At 42.1% G+C, this 15,113-nt stretch overlaps 1 protein-coding gene across 3 annotated transcripts in view; it reads left to right on the top strand.

Annotated features, from left to right (window-relative positions):
* LOC101171284 (sodium/calcium exchanger 1) overlaps window positions 1-13,061 on the top strand; it is a 137,843-nt gene extending 124,782 nt beyond the window's left edge. For 2 of the 3 annotated variants that reach the window (XM_023965840.1, XM_023965839.1), the window contains exons 14-17: window positions 322-357; window positions 2,395-2,494; window positions 2,603-2,875; window positions 8,885-13,061. In XM_023965840.1, coding sequence (XP_023821608.1) covers window positions 322-357; window positions 2,395-2,494; window positions 2,603-2,875; window positions 8,885-9,264 — 789 coding nt within the window. In that variant the 3' untranslated portion in view covers window positions 9,265-13,061. The remainder of the gene's footprint in view (window positions 1-321; window positions 358-2,394; window positions 2,495-2,602; window positions 2,876-8,884) is intronic. The other variant, XM_023965841.1, reaches the window with a different exon arrangement.
* Window positions 13,062-15,113: the final 2,052 nt, after the last annotated feature.

Genomic DNA, 15,113 nt, shown 5'->3' with positions numbered 1-15,113 from the left:
GTGTGAAAATCAAACTATCTGTTTGATCGGGAAATAACAAAAGCCTTTGTGCGGGCTGCTTCACTTTGACAGAGGTTGGTGCTTTGTGAGACCGGAGCAGTTTAGCAGTTTGGATTATTATCAATAACTTTCTTGAAGGGTAAACATCTGTCTCTGTCATCTGTGTTGAATCATTGACCACTGTGGATCACTTCTTTATTTTATTCCATCTAAATATGAAAACAAAATCATGTGTCTTTGTATGCATATGTCATTTGCTCATTTGTCCATTTGTGTTGTTGCATTGTGTGTGTGTGTGTGTGTGTGTGTTTGTGTGTGCAGAAAGCTGTGAATATGCTTCTAAGTCGGACTAAACAGGTGATTCTTCATGCATGCTACTCCTCAACCTATAACTGCTGAATTTCTTGTTTTAAAGACCCACTCTGATCATCTTTTGTTTTATTATAAAAGCATTCTCAGTGGGATTTTAATTATGATTAGGACATTTTTTACCCCAAAAAAAAAACTGTCATTTTTTAAAATAGAATTTCTCCAGAGCATTCATTCATTCATTCATTCATTCATTCATTCATTCATTCATTCATTCATCTTCTATACCTTTTCTCCGTTTCGGGGTCACGGGGCTGCCGGAGCCTATCCCGGCCACTTATGGGCAAAGGCAGGGGATGCCCTGGATAGGTTGCCAGTCTGTCGCAGGGTAGAATATCCACAATCACACATCCATTCACACTCACAGTCATACCTTTGGTCAATTTAGAGTTGCCAATCAACCTATGAAGCATGTTTTTGGACGGTGGGAGGAAGCCGGAGATCCCGGAGAGAACCCATGCATGCAGCAGCATGTAGTTAATTATGCTATGTACACACCTGGCATGTGATGGGCGTTCAAGAAGGCGCTAAATGCAGGTTCTTGAATGCTGCACTAGACCTTTGCTACCTAATACTTGCTCATGTACTCACAGTTAGAAGAGGCCAGGTGCAAAATGTCGAAGTGGGGCAAATCTCGTGAATCTTGCTCCAGGCTTTTTCTTTCACAGCTCTATTCTGATATTTGAAATACATTGTGTCTTATAATTCCAGCCAGGAACAAAACGCAAGTATTAGTTTTTCCTCCATGATCAATTTTCAAAGGGTTTGCACTTCCAGGAATTAAAAAGATCCCCATCCATACGTCACTGCCAAAACCAAAGTTCTACTGATTAACTTTCAACGTACGTTCAATGGCCGCATGTTTTGTATGTAGAGCTCAAAAAACAGACTTAAAAACTTGTGTGGTAATGAGTGAGCGTGAAGAGTTTTGAACAGTACGCAACAGTGTAACAGTGTGCTCGAAATGCACATAGACCGTATTGGAGCTGGTCGCTTGAGGATGTTGTGATCATAGCATTAGAAATGCACCTCTGAGTTCTTGGTGGCACGAAGGAATCCCGCCTTCTTCTCCTCCTTTTTTCTAAGAGCTCCCTTTTTACATTCTCTCCCGCTAGCTTACAGCCCCTCAAACCTTACATTAGCGGTGCAGAAAGAATGGCGACCAACATTGAAGCTATCTAGCCGTACAGTTTTGAGCCAGATGTCAGCTCAGACGAGGAAAACAAAGACGTACACGGATCTATATCTGTCTACAAGTCATCAGAATGGAGCAGTGCAGGGAGCTTGTGGGCCTCCCAACGTATTTTCTACGTCACAAATATGCTCTTTTTCAAACAGCCTTTTTTTGTCTGCTTCTGATTCACAAGGATTTTAATCAAAAAATACTCAGAAATGCAATTTTGAGTTTAATTTTATTTATTTATGTCCTACATCATCAGAAAAATGCCACAAGAACACGTTAAGAAACAGCATTTTCCTCAGAGTGGGTCTTTAACATACCTTCTGTCACATTTCCCGCCTTCATTGGCTCACACAAAAACACACCTAGAATCAATTTATGATGTCTCCAATTGGGAAAATAAACGCGTTTTGCTCTCTCGTGTTGCCTCTAAGGCAGGAGATGGTAAACCTTGCAGGGTTTTTTCTAAATTTCCTCATCAGCTGAGTAAGATGAGAGCTGCTTCTGTGGTGGATGGGAGCTATTTGCATATTTTATTATTCCTCTTCCTCACTGCTTTTACCATAAACCTCAACCTGGGTGCCTGAAGCTCATTTCTCCTTGATTTCTTAGATGGCTTTGTAAAAAAAAAAAAGGTGGTGTGTCTGAGCCAGTTTTAGAGCAATGTGTTAATTAGCTCATCCTCTGCCTGGAGTTAAACTTATCCCTGCAGTGGAGGTCTTAATTGAAGGAGCTCAAATTCGTGTTTTCCCTCTTTCGGTGTGGCTGTGGGTCTACCAACAACTTGAGGATTTGTCTTTCCTGCTTTCTCTTGTATGTGTGTTTATGTGTGTGTGTGGGTTTAGAGTACAGTGGATAAGTTGATCAAAAAGACGAACCTGGCTTTGGTGGTTGGAAGCAGCAGCTGGAGGGAGCAGTTTGTCAACGCTGTTACTGTTAGTGCAGGTAATGTGCACAAATGTTTATTCCTATGTGGTTTTTGTTCTTCAACTGATGCATGAGCAGGTAGCGCACCTGTCCCACTCTCTTTCAAACTTCTATAATCCAACACAGGAGACGACGATGAGGAGGAGAGTGGAGAGGAGCGACTGCCTTCCTGCTTTGACTACATTATGCACTTCCTCACCGTCTTCTGGAAGGTCCTGTTCGCCTTCGTTCCACCCACGGAGTACTGGAACGGCTGGGCCTGCTTCATCGTCTCCATCTCGCTGATTGGCGTGCTCACTGCGGTCACTGGCGACTTGGCGTCGCACTTTGGCTGCACGATAGGACTGAAGGACTCGGTGACAGCTGTGGTGTTTGTGGCGCTGGGTACATCGGTGCCAGGTGAGATAAAGCCACAGGAGAAGTTGAAAACATTGAAGTCAGTGTGCAACATCTTAAGCTATAGTCACATGCACCCGTACAGGTCGGGTTGAACCGTATAGGTCGGGTTGACCCTTATGAGTGCTGAAGGTTGAACCAACCCATTACGCTCAACCCATACGGGTTGGGTTGAGTGTAATGGGTTGGGTTGACCCATACAGGTTGGGTTGACCCATACGGGTTGTGTTTGATCTGTATGAAGGCTGCAGGTTGACCCGTATGGGTTGGGTTGACCTGTAAAGGTTGGATTCACCGATACGGTTCGGGTAACCAATAAAGCTCGGGTTGCTCCGTAAAGGTCCGGTTGACCTGTACTTGTTGCTGCAGGTTGACCCATACGGGTTGCGTTCAACGGTATGGGTTGGGTTGACCCATACAGGGTGGGTTTACCCATACTGGTTGTGTTTGACCTGTATGAGGGCTGCAGGTTGACCCGTATGGGTTGGGTTGACCTGTAAAGGTTGGGACCACCGTTACGGGTGCTGCAGATTTCTGGGGTTGGCAGGGACTGCGGAGGGCCGTAGACAGGAGCAACAGCATCTTTTTCCCTTGCTGCTCGACGGCCATCTCAAGGGACATCATGAAAATGGAACATTGAGTGTGAAAGTGTATCATGAAGTATTCATAAGCTAATGAAAGTCTCATTGTCCCATTACGCCACACTCTAGTCCTTAGTGAAGCCTTAGTTTTAACTGCCCCTGTGCCGAATTACTTGCAGGCGAAAATTTGACAACATCCTGCACAGTACGCAAGGAGTATGAATTTATCACATGAACAGAACTTCCAGGCCCCTTGCGCAGAAATTTGGAGATTTTAAAAATATAAAAAATGTTCAATGTGCCTCCGTGTCCACCGATACTCTATCCCTGCGTGTTGTGTTTGCTTTCAACCTGTTTCTCGGAGCATGCCCGTAAACTCTACAGGCTCTACAGGCTCATTGAGCGCTCTACGATCTTGATATTTTGTGCTGGCCACCTGCGTCCCCCGTACTGTTTTGCCCATTTTTCACCCGCAGACAGCCAGTGTCAAAGCCATAAAAGGCGTTCTTGGTTTTTTTCAAACCTGTCGGAACATGAATTCAATTTTGGTATTTTATTTCCAATAGTTCTACTCTAATGCTATGTTTACACCAGGCATATGAGCATATGGCGCTCACACTGGACGGTCACTACCTTAAGTTGTGCATCCCTGCCACTTACAGTTGGATGTGGTGCAAGTCCTGTGAATCTTGCTCTAGATATTTTCCTTCACATCTTTATTCCAAAAAATGAAAGACTTGGTTTTGTATAACTCCAGCCGGACACAAACAGCAATTATTAATTTCTCCCCCACGATTAATTATGGAGTGATGTCACTCATGGGTGAGACGTCACCCATGTGTCACTACCAAATTTCAGTGCCTGATTGGTCAAAATTCAACTGGTTTAACTTTCAACGCGCATTCAATGGCCGTGCGTTTTGTGTGTAGAGCCTAAAAACTGACTTAAAAACATGCGAAGCTGTGCACGAATGTGAGAGTTTTGAAAGAAGAAGCCTGAAACACACATATCCGCCGTTTCACAGAAACATTTTTTATTGAAATGGGTTGCTTGAACGTGCGTTGCCGAGAGCGATGTGAAAGCAGCTTTATTGGCATGTTAATCTCACTCAAGTAACCAAAAATTAAATTGGAAATTTACAATTGAGTCGGCCACTCTGAGCATACACTGGCTTGCTGTGGAAAGGAAATGACTTTCTTAACCCTTGTGGGGTCATCTAGACCCTACTAAACCTTTTTTCTTCAATGATTTGTGATCTTCACTGGTGTCCATGGATTACATGAAATCTTTCCACCTTTATCCACCTTTGTCATGGTAGGGAGAATACGTCCATGTAAGGATCGGGTCATCTGGACCCCATAAGATAGCACAAGGGTTAATACGAAACTGCAAGACTGCAAGAAACTGTTCTGACCACTAGGGGTCATAAAACAGACTAAAGATAATTGTCAAGATTTTTGCGGTGGGCCTGTGATGTTTTTATGCTTTGGAAATGCCGGAGTTTGAGGGCATAAATCATTTTCATAATATTTTCTCTGCAAACTACATCATGAGAGGATAGAATATTGTTGATTCAGCAAAGAGTCTTAAACCAAATAAAGCTGAATCATTTTATCCTGAAAATCCTTGATGAAGGGGTAAAGACTGAAGCCTTAGAACAAAGGAGTCGGACTCTAGGCCTTGAGGGACAGCATCCTAATGGTTTTTCAGGAACCAAGCCCCACCGGGATCAGGTATGCATTATCAATTAGAAGCTGCAAAGGCAGGTTGGCTGGAAAATATGTGGGACACTGGATCCTGAAGGCCGGAAGTTTGACTCCTGTGCCTGAGACGGGTTGCATTGTGTTGGTCTTTAAGCACATTAGTTAACCTCTTGAGACCCAAGCTAATATTTGAGCTAACCCTCTAAACACAGGACCATTGAAAAGGAAAATGTATTACTCTGGAAAGATAACCAAAAATGTGAAATCTATGTGGACACCAGGTCTCAAGAGCTTAAAGTACAGACTAGAACACAGAGTTTAAGCTTTTTTTGTCTTTTATAAGCTTTGTCACAGATTTCACTTCCCGTCTTGCGTTACATTTCAACTTCCTGTAAAGCAAACAAAAGACGAACAACATATTTTTTGTAAGGTGTGATGGACAGGCAAATCGACTCCCTGAACGCGCTCAGCGGAGGCCTTTCCCTGCACGCCGGAGGGAAATCAAATTTGAGATGTAAAAACCAGCCTCCATCCCATCTTTCAATGAACCTGCCACCGCCTGGAGAGGGACGCGTCGTCCCCAGGCTTTAAATTCAATTCTCCACCTCATTCCTCTCGCTAGCGAGTTTATTGTTGCCCCTCTGTGTGATTCATTGAAACGGCTGCAGGGTTGCTCTTCCAGGGGGGTAACACTGATGACTTGCAGTGAGGTCTCTTGAAAGCAATATGATGAATTTATATTCCCCAAACCACCATGTAATGCTACGTGGCTGCTTGTCAGAGGCGGCAAACGTGAACTGTGAGCTTCTGCCATCTTGATGCTAATTTGTTGACATCTCCTGGTTTTGGTGTAAATGTGTCTTTTGTTGTTGTTTTGGTGGTCTATTTTTTCCGCCTTTCTTAATTCTGTTGTTTGCACTGAAGCTTCGTTGGCATCAGTTGTTTCAGTCTTTCCTTCTGTTCCGTGGATGCTGTGTTTTTGCTGTTGCTTCATTTATCAATGAAAGTGTGTGTTTGTGTTTGCATGTGAGTCCCACCTTCCACTGGAAAGATGTTCTGCTCTCTTTTTATTCTCAGTCTTCGCTCTCATGAGAAAAGCTTTTAGTTGATTTCCACTGGCGACAGCTTTAAGGCACACACTCTTAACCCTTCGGCCATTGACGCGATCAACGTTGATTCTGACGCAGAGAAAAGAGCCTTTTCATCTTTGCACTAAAATAAAACACAATACTAACGCAAAGTGTTACAAAACTGCTGCCTTTCTCCACTTCAGAATCTGTGTTAAGAGAATGTAAATAGTGGAGCTAAAGGGTTCATTTAAATGTACGAATTAAAGGACATCAGTGCTGATCTGAGCTACTATACTAGAAAAGGTGCTACTATGAAGAACCTAAATGACATATTTTCAGTTGTTTCACAGTTTTTGTTATGTATATAATTCCACATGTGTTAATTCACAGTTTTGATGCCTTCAGTGTGAATCTCCAATTTTCATAAAAAAAACTCTTAATGATAAAGTGCGTCCAAACCTTTGGTCTGTACTGTATGTATGTATATCTACTGTATATATACCTATATATATAGATATATATCTCTCTATATCTATATCTATATCTATATCTATATATATCTATATATATATATATATATATATATATATATATATATATATATATATATATAGACATAGATCTATATCTATAGATATATATATCCTAAAGATATATATATCTATATCTATAGGTATATATCTATAGATATAGATATATAGATATATATATCTATATCTATAGGTATATACCTATAGATATAGATATATATATCTATAGGATATATATACCTATATCTATAGATATATACCTATAGATATAGATATATATATATCTATATCTATAGGTATATACCTATAGATATATATATCTATATCTATAGGTATATACCTATAGATATATATATATCTATATCTATAGGTATATATCTATAGATATAGATATATATATATATTTATAGGATATATATATCTATATCTATAGGTATATACCTATATCTATAGATATATACCTATAGATATAAATATATATATCTATAGGTATATACCTATAGATATATATATTTATATCTATAGGTATATATCTATAGATATAGATATATATATATTTATGTTTATATATATATAAAAAAAAAAAAACGCCCCTCTCACCCTCCGCGGGTGGTTTCTCCTCCAAGCTCGGGTCCTCTACCAGAGGCCTGGGAGCTTGAGGGTCCTGCGCAGTATCTTAGCTGTTGCTAGCACTGCGCTTTTCTGAACTGAGAGGTCTGATGTCTTTCCAGGTATCTGCTGTAGCCACTCCTCCAGCTTGGGGGTTACTGCCCCAAGTGCCCCAATTACCACAGGCACCACTGTCACCTTCACTTTCCAGGCTTTCTCCAGTTCTTCTCTGAGTCCCTGGTATTTCTCCAGTTTCTCATGTTCCTTCTTCCTGATGTTCCCATCGCTTGGCACTGCCACATCCACCACAACGGCTTTCCTCTGTTCTTTATCCACCACTACAACACTACAACATCGCTTCAATCTCAATCTTGAGATGATATATATATATATATATATATATATATATATATATATATATATATATATATATATATATATATATATATATATATATATATATATATATATATATATAGTTAATATCTATATGTAAAGTTGAACTAAAATGCTGATTAAACTTCCTCATTTATCTGCTGTTTTGTATAGTTAAAACATCGCCTTTTGTGTTGGAATATGAATCCTCACCAATGAAAAGAGGCCCATCATCCCGGCTAAAAATAGAAATGAAGCAAGGTACACCTGCAGCGGCTGCGTTGGAGTTCCCTGCTGGACGCTTTGAAGACACTTTGATACGGATTCTGCTCCAGTATATTGAGGAATTTTTTTAGGAATCTACATCAGACATGAGGGAGAAGAGAAGAAAATTCATGCGAAATTGTGTTTTTGATTGAGCTAACATCTTAAAAGAAGCACAAAAAACTATTTCTACTGTTCCACGCTGATGAAAATGGCATTTTTGACAGGTTCTTGTGGTGTTTTCTGTGGAAGAAGGGCATATATTAAGAATATTAAGCTTAACATTGCCTTCTGAGTGTTTCTCTATTAAATTAGCAGATAGAATAAAAGAATTTGTTAGAATAAGAAAAGAAAAAAAAAGAAAAAGATTGCATTTGTGACGAAGCTGATACGCTGGGCGGGCCACAAGCTCCTCGCTCTGCTCCATTCTGATGACTTGCAGACGACTAGATCCAAGTCGTCTGAGCTGGCGCCTGATTTCAGCTGGATAGCTCTGATGTTGCTTGAGGCTTTAAACTAGCAGGGGAGCGTCTAAACAGGGAGCTCTTAGCAACGGGCGGAGGAATAGGGGCGGGGTTGCTCCGTACCAACCATCCCACCTTCAGCTCAGAGGTGAATTTCGAATGAACTCTTGCCGTTCTGCAGAAACTTGGTTCTAGAAAATGACAGGCTTTTTTATTTTGGTTAAAAACGGCATCATCAAAATAAAAAATCACTTTTAGAATAGGTCAAAAGATGGTCAGAGTGGGACTTTAAAGCATTTCTGGAGTTTTTTTGTTCTTCAGTCTCTTGTTTCTGGCTCATTTCTTATTTTCCTTATTTTTTTTATTTGAAACAAAGAAGATAAGGACCTCATCGACTCTTTTTCTGTTTTCTTCAGACACCTTTGCTAGCAAAGTTGCCGCCATCCAGGACCAATACGCAGACGCCTCCATCGGCAACGTGACTGGCTCCAATGCTGTCAACGTCTTCCTGGGGATCGGCGTGGCGTGGACCATTGCCGCCGTCGCCTGGCGCTCCAAGGGGAAGCCGTTCATGGTGGACCCGGGAAACCTGGCCTTCTCCGTCACCCTCTTCACCATCTTGGCCGTGGTGTGCGTCAGCACGCTGCTGTACCGGAGGCGGGCGAGCGTGGCCGGCGGCGAGCTGGGCGGGCCGCGGACTTGCAAGTTGATAACGTCACTGCTGTTCATCTCGCTGTGGCTGATTTACATCCTGCTGGCTTCACTGGAAGCCTACTGTCATTTACAAGTGTTTTAAACAAAGAAACCTGAACACGCGCACACACACAAAAAGGGAGGGGGCGGAGTCACACGGGAAGCTGAGCTGGACTGACACCTTCTTCAGGGTTAAACCTTTGTCCGAAACCCGTTCTTTCTCCTTTTTATCAGCTCGTGTCCTAAACCTATTAAGTCAACAAGGGGAGTCTCTTCTGGTTGATCTACAAAAGACGCCAACAAAACTGTCAAACTTCCCAGAAATGTTCAAATCTCAAAAGTCCCAAACTGAGATTTCATTGATTCAACACAGTTTCCGTCCAGGCTGATTTTGTTCCAGTTTACTGCCGAACAAGCTGCTGAGACAACAATCACAAAAAGGAAAATAAAGGGAAGTTGATGTAAAAGACGAGGAAAAGGGGACTCCAATCATCCCGAGGAAAGAGGAGCTGAGAAATCTTCGTATCTTAACACGGTTGTCACAGTAACCGAGGATCCACCTGTCAGAACCAACAGTGACTTTCAGAACGTCTTAATCTGGATTTAGTTCTGCCGGAGCTTCAGGTGGTCCTGCACCCGGATAACAGCTGTCCATCGTCCTACCTTTCCTTCCGCTGTCACTGTGGAAAATCCTTCCCAACTCGATCTGAACCCAACGCCTCACTCGTCTGTGCAAAATTGTTTGGTAATTGGTGAACGTTGTTGGAAGCCGAGTTCTTTTGGATCGATCCAGCCCCCCCCCCCATTCACTTATTTTCTAATTTTTCTCAATGGCGTCACGTGTTGATGTTGTTACAGTGCAAATGTTGAAGCAGCAACACAGAGAGATGTGTTTGTCACTGTGGTGAAACAGGGAGGGAGGTCTAGCCCGGAAAAGGACTTGGTTTTGGGACATGGAAAATCACCGACCCCTCCGTTTTGTTTTTTTTTCTTTTTTTTTTTCCGCGAGGTCTCCGTTTACAGTGTAGAACCTGCAACAGACTCACCCGCCGAAAACGATGAAGGACCAACGGAGGATCAAAGCCGACTGTGACCGTGGCAACAACTGTGAATGCGATCAAAACCACCACCATTCTTAGTGTTTTTCAGCTGTACATACTCATCTAAGAGTCTTTTATTGATGTGTGTGTTTCATCCATGTGAAGTCTTTGTAAGAACTCTAGAAATGAAAAACTGAGGAGAAAATAAGTGGCACCTCTAAAAAAAAAAAAAAAGGAACTGTTCTGCATCATTTCGTCTCTTGGTCCTGGAAGTGACCAAAACGTTCTGCTCCTCAGAGATTTGACCGGTTTTAATCGTCAACATGAATCCAGACGTTTCTTGTTTTAATGATCTACAGTAACACTAAACCCTTTCTAATTGAAACAATGATTTCTAATATCATCAGTGCTTTTTTTCCCTGTAATATCTGTTGTTCCAGGCGTGGTGAGAGCATGTGAAAAGGAGGCCGCACTTTTATATTATGTCCAGTCAGCTGTTCTTAATGTCTGGGAGTGGTCCAGCTTTGCGTTAGGACCTCTGCGGAGGCCAGAGGCCGGACAGACGGGCCGCCATACGGCCTGTCAGCGCAGATGATTACTCAACGCTTCTCCTCCTGTTCACAGCTGGACGGGAAAAACTCAACCCTGAAATATTGCATCCTTTTTTTACCTGTTCTTTTCAAGATTCAGAGAAATTAGCTGCCATTGTCGTCCCTAAATGCAAACTTTGCATAGACTGACCGGATGAGTGACAGGAAGTGTTTCAGACACTGCTTCACAAGCAAATCCACATTTACTCAAAATTTAAATAGTCATACTTTTACTCAAGAAATAAAACATTTAATTAAAAATAATTTTCTTGCATTTGAGATAAGTTAATATTTAATATTTTTGTCATTTATTTTGTGCGGAAAAATCTTAATATGTTTGACTTTCAGATGTGTTCAGGATCTTATGATTGACAGATGAAAATCAATTTTTATCTTTAGGAAGACCTTACGGTTCATGCTCCAACCAAAAGGCAACCAGCTAACGAAACTCTTATTTTAACAACTGGCCAGAACTGCATAAGGTCAAAGGTCAGGATTATTCTCTGCCTGTTTTTGGGAAGGCCTGCTGTTGCCCGGTGGAAGTCGATGAGCGCGTTTTACAGAACATAACAGAGCATGCTCAGTCGAGTTTCTTCGGAAGAGCCTCCCGTGTCTGAAGCGTCCAGGCGGTTCAGACATGACTTCCTGGTTGGTGTGACTCAAAACATGCCTGGGGAGGAACCGGTCAGCCAAACTCGTTTGTTTTGTTTGAACGTCAGTTGTGTGTTTGTGAAGAGGTGGGCTGGAAGATGTGGCTGCAGGAGAACAAGATCACCAGGACACGTGTAGAAACACCAAGGCTTTTAAGGTGGATGGCTTTGAAGGTGCTAGCTCTGGAAATCGCAAAGGGAAATGCAACCACATTTTTGACTGTTGCTTGGCGACCGTGGTGTGCTGCAGCTCTGTGCATCCGTCTTTTAACATGTCAGAGCAGCTCTTCATTCAGCTTTGAAAGACTTCATCTCCTCCATGCATTTCTGTTAACTCCATCCCACTCACTTGCATGTCCTTCCATTCTGTATGTTTCTGTGCCTTTGTGTGTGTGCGTGTGTGTGTGTGTTTACCTATCCAATAATGTCAGATATTTGACAGATCAACCTGTCAGTCAAAGCGGTGTGTAGACGTCATATCTCGGCTTGAGTGGTCATCTGTGCAGAAAGCGCCACCTCCTCTCACACAAAATGTTTTGATCTCCTAATGTGGCGGGACTACACCTGCATGCACAACACGAGGGAGTGGAGCACTCGCAGAGAAAGAGCTAAAACAATCAAATCCAACAACTTTTACTGGAAGCAAAGGTTTTACACATTTAAAACTATCTCTGAAGAACACTGTTCAACATTAACCCTTGTGCTATCCTAGGCACTTTAACATTAGGAGTGGGGTCATCAAGACCCACTAGACAGTGCTCTGAACCTTTTTTCTTCAATGATTTGTGATCTTCACTGGTGTCCATGGATTACATGAAATCTTTCCACCTTTATCCACCTTTGTCATGGTAGGGAGAACACGTCAAAGTAAGGGGGGGTATATCTAAGATAGCACAAGGGTTAATTATGTAGAAAATATAAACCAGTTTAATACACATATATTTATTTTATCATGAAGGAGCTTTTATCTTTATAGCCGAAGTTTCTGTCTTGAACTTACTGATGTCGTGTTTTCTTTCTTACTTTTTATGTTCCTTTGGGAAATGACTCTCTAGCTGGACAGGTGGGGGCCGGTTGTCGCATTCAGCAGCCTCTTCACTCACAAATGCAGTGGCGAGGAAGCTGCTCCCATTCTCAGAAAACACGTCCATCTTTGTGTTTGAAATCGGATTCAAACTCACAAAGACCTTCTAGAATCTGTGCATTAGTATTTTCCAGCTCTTTTATTTTCACTTCCTGCTCATGCAAACCTACATATGACATCACAAAGTGCTTTTGATAGGATTTCATTGTCTTTTCATGTTATTTTCTGTTGTTTTTCTGTAGAAGTTAAAACAAAAGCCCTCAGATGGTTGAACACACATGGCAAAGGAGCAAACAGCAGGAGCGCCGCTCTCCTTTTCATGGCGTGTGTGCCGATGCTTCACGTCCGTCTGTCCATGAGTGTGTCGATGCATGAATCTAAGTCATTCTGAAAACAGTCTTGGTGTTGGAAATGTCGTAGTAAAGTGAATAGCATTTGAAAAAATGCCCCAACATCATATGAAATCTTATATAGATGTTTACAAAGACCAAACTTTTTTTTCTCTCAGAAGTGAAATAAAATCTATTAAAAATGTGTTTCTGGGTTGTTGTTTTTTTGTTTTTATTGATCTACTACCCCAGATTTCCGCTGGTTATCCAGTGCATCTATGTTGCGTCGCGTGAGGAGTCCGTCAGTTAGTTTACGTTGTCTCTGCTGCGTCTCCTATCCGTCCCTCCTCCCCTCTGGCTTCCAGAGGAGTGGTTTGTCCTGCTGTCCCCCTGTCATCAACATCCAAAACTTTGGCAATCAGGCGCCACGCCCTCTCCTTCCTCGCTGAGTCCTTCTAAAATGCATGTTCTGTGTCATAAATGATGTTTTTCTTTCTAAGTTAAACCTTTGTCGTCCGTGGTGAACGTAGACCTGGGGTATTTGCGGTGTTAACATGCGTAATCGCGTGGGCACATTACTGTAAATATGAAATACAGTTTTATTTTGATAGTACAACAGAATTTATTTTGGAACCCGCCTCTGTTTCCTGTTTCTCCAGCCTTTCACTGTGAAGTTGAAGCTTTGATGGAACGGAAATCTAACTCCTGTATAAAGCTGGCGTTGGAGAGGGCAGACGTGATTGAGTTGATGTAAACATTACAATGAACTTTCTATTTTTGTCAACACAGACAGACGGATCCGTGCAAATCAGCCTTTACAACACTTTCTGTGATGATATTTGATCAGGAGACTTTAAGGGATTTTGAATTTGCAAGCAGACAAAAGAAATTGAAGTTGGCCATTTCTGAGCTGGCAGCTGTGTTGCCCTAGAGGGCCTATACCAGGGGTCACTAACCAGCGGATCGCGCTCCGGAACCAGACGCTGGGTCATGCAGACCAGGATGCGAACCTGAAGCAAAAGTAACACGATGTGCGCCTCTATTGTAAATGGTGCGGCTCTTGTTGTCATTGCAATACATTTTCACTCCCAACTCGTCATATATGGACTATTTTCAGGGACCCTCAACATCACTTTTTGACTCAGATACTCAAAAATGCGTGAACGGATGAATGAACATTATAATAAACTTAACCCCTTGTGCTATCCTATGACCCCCACCCTTACTTTGACGTGTTCTCCCTACCATGACAAAGGTGGATAAAGGTGGAAAGATTTCATGTAATCCACGGACACCAGTGAAGATCACAAATCATTGAAGAAAAAAGGTTCAGAGCACTGTCTAGTGGGTCTAGATGACCCAACTCCCACATTAAAGTGACTAGGATAGCACAAGGGCTAAAAGTTCAAAAAATTGATTTTGCATGGTAAAGGACCCTTAACCCTTGTGCTATCCTAGGCGCTTTACTGTTGGGAGTTGGGTCATCTAGACCCACTAGACAGTGCTCTGAACCTTTTTTCTTCAATGATTTGTGATCTTCACTGGTGTCCATGGATCACATGAAATCCTCTTCTCCTTTGTCCACCTTTGTCATGGTAAGGAGAACATGTCAATATAAGGGTGGGGTCATAGAATAGCACAAGGGTTAAAGGCACTGACTCACCAAAAACAAACATTTTATTTAGTTTTTTTTATCCTTCCATCCTCTAAACCTGCCCCATTCAGTCAAAGGTTTGTAGGAGCCTATCCCAGCTACTGGAGAGCAAAGGCAGGGTACACCCTGAAAAGGTTGCCAGGGCAACTCAATTGCACACACACATTCAAATGAAGGGACAACTTAATAAAGCATGTTTTTGGACTGTGAGAGAAAACCCACACATGCACGAGGAGAATATGCAAACTCCACACAGAAAGAACCCAACTGGGATTTGAACCAGGACCTTCTCACTGTGAGGTGAGAGTGATAACCACTACTCCACTTGATCACAAAGCAGACACCGGGCTGGACGGCTCAGTTCGTTGCGTGGACTAGTGTATGGGAAATCAGGGTTCAATTCCCAGGTGGCACGATGGGTTAGACCCTTCCCGCTACTGCCTAGATATTTAACCACAAAGTGTTCAAGACGCAAAAAGGCTTACAAGGTTGATAAAGTCTCACAGATATTTGCAAACTTATTCAAAAATAGTAGTAAAAGCTGAGCTGGATGTGTTCGCTTTGCCTCAGAACATTGTGAACTCAAAGTTGTGTCTGTAAACTCG

Source organism: Oryzias latipes, chromosome 18 (assembly GCF_002234675.1).
Source record: "Oryzias latipes chromosome 18, ASM223467v1".
Taxonomy (NCBI): Eukaryota; Metazoa; Chordata; class Actinopteri; order Beloniformes; family Adrianichthyidae; genus Oryzias; species Oryzias latipes.
The sequence above is the reverse complement of the archived record's forward strand: the minus strand, read 5'-3'. Positions and strand labels throughout refer to the sequence as shown.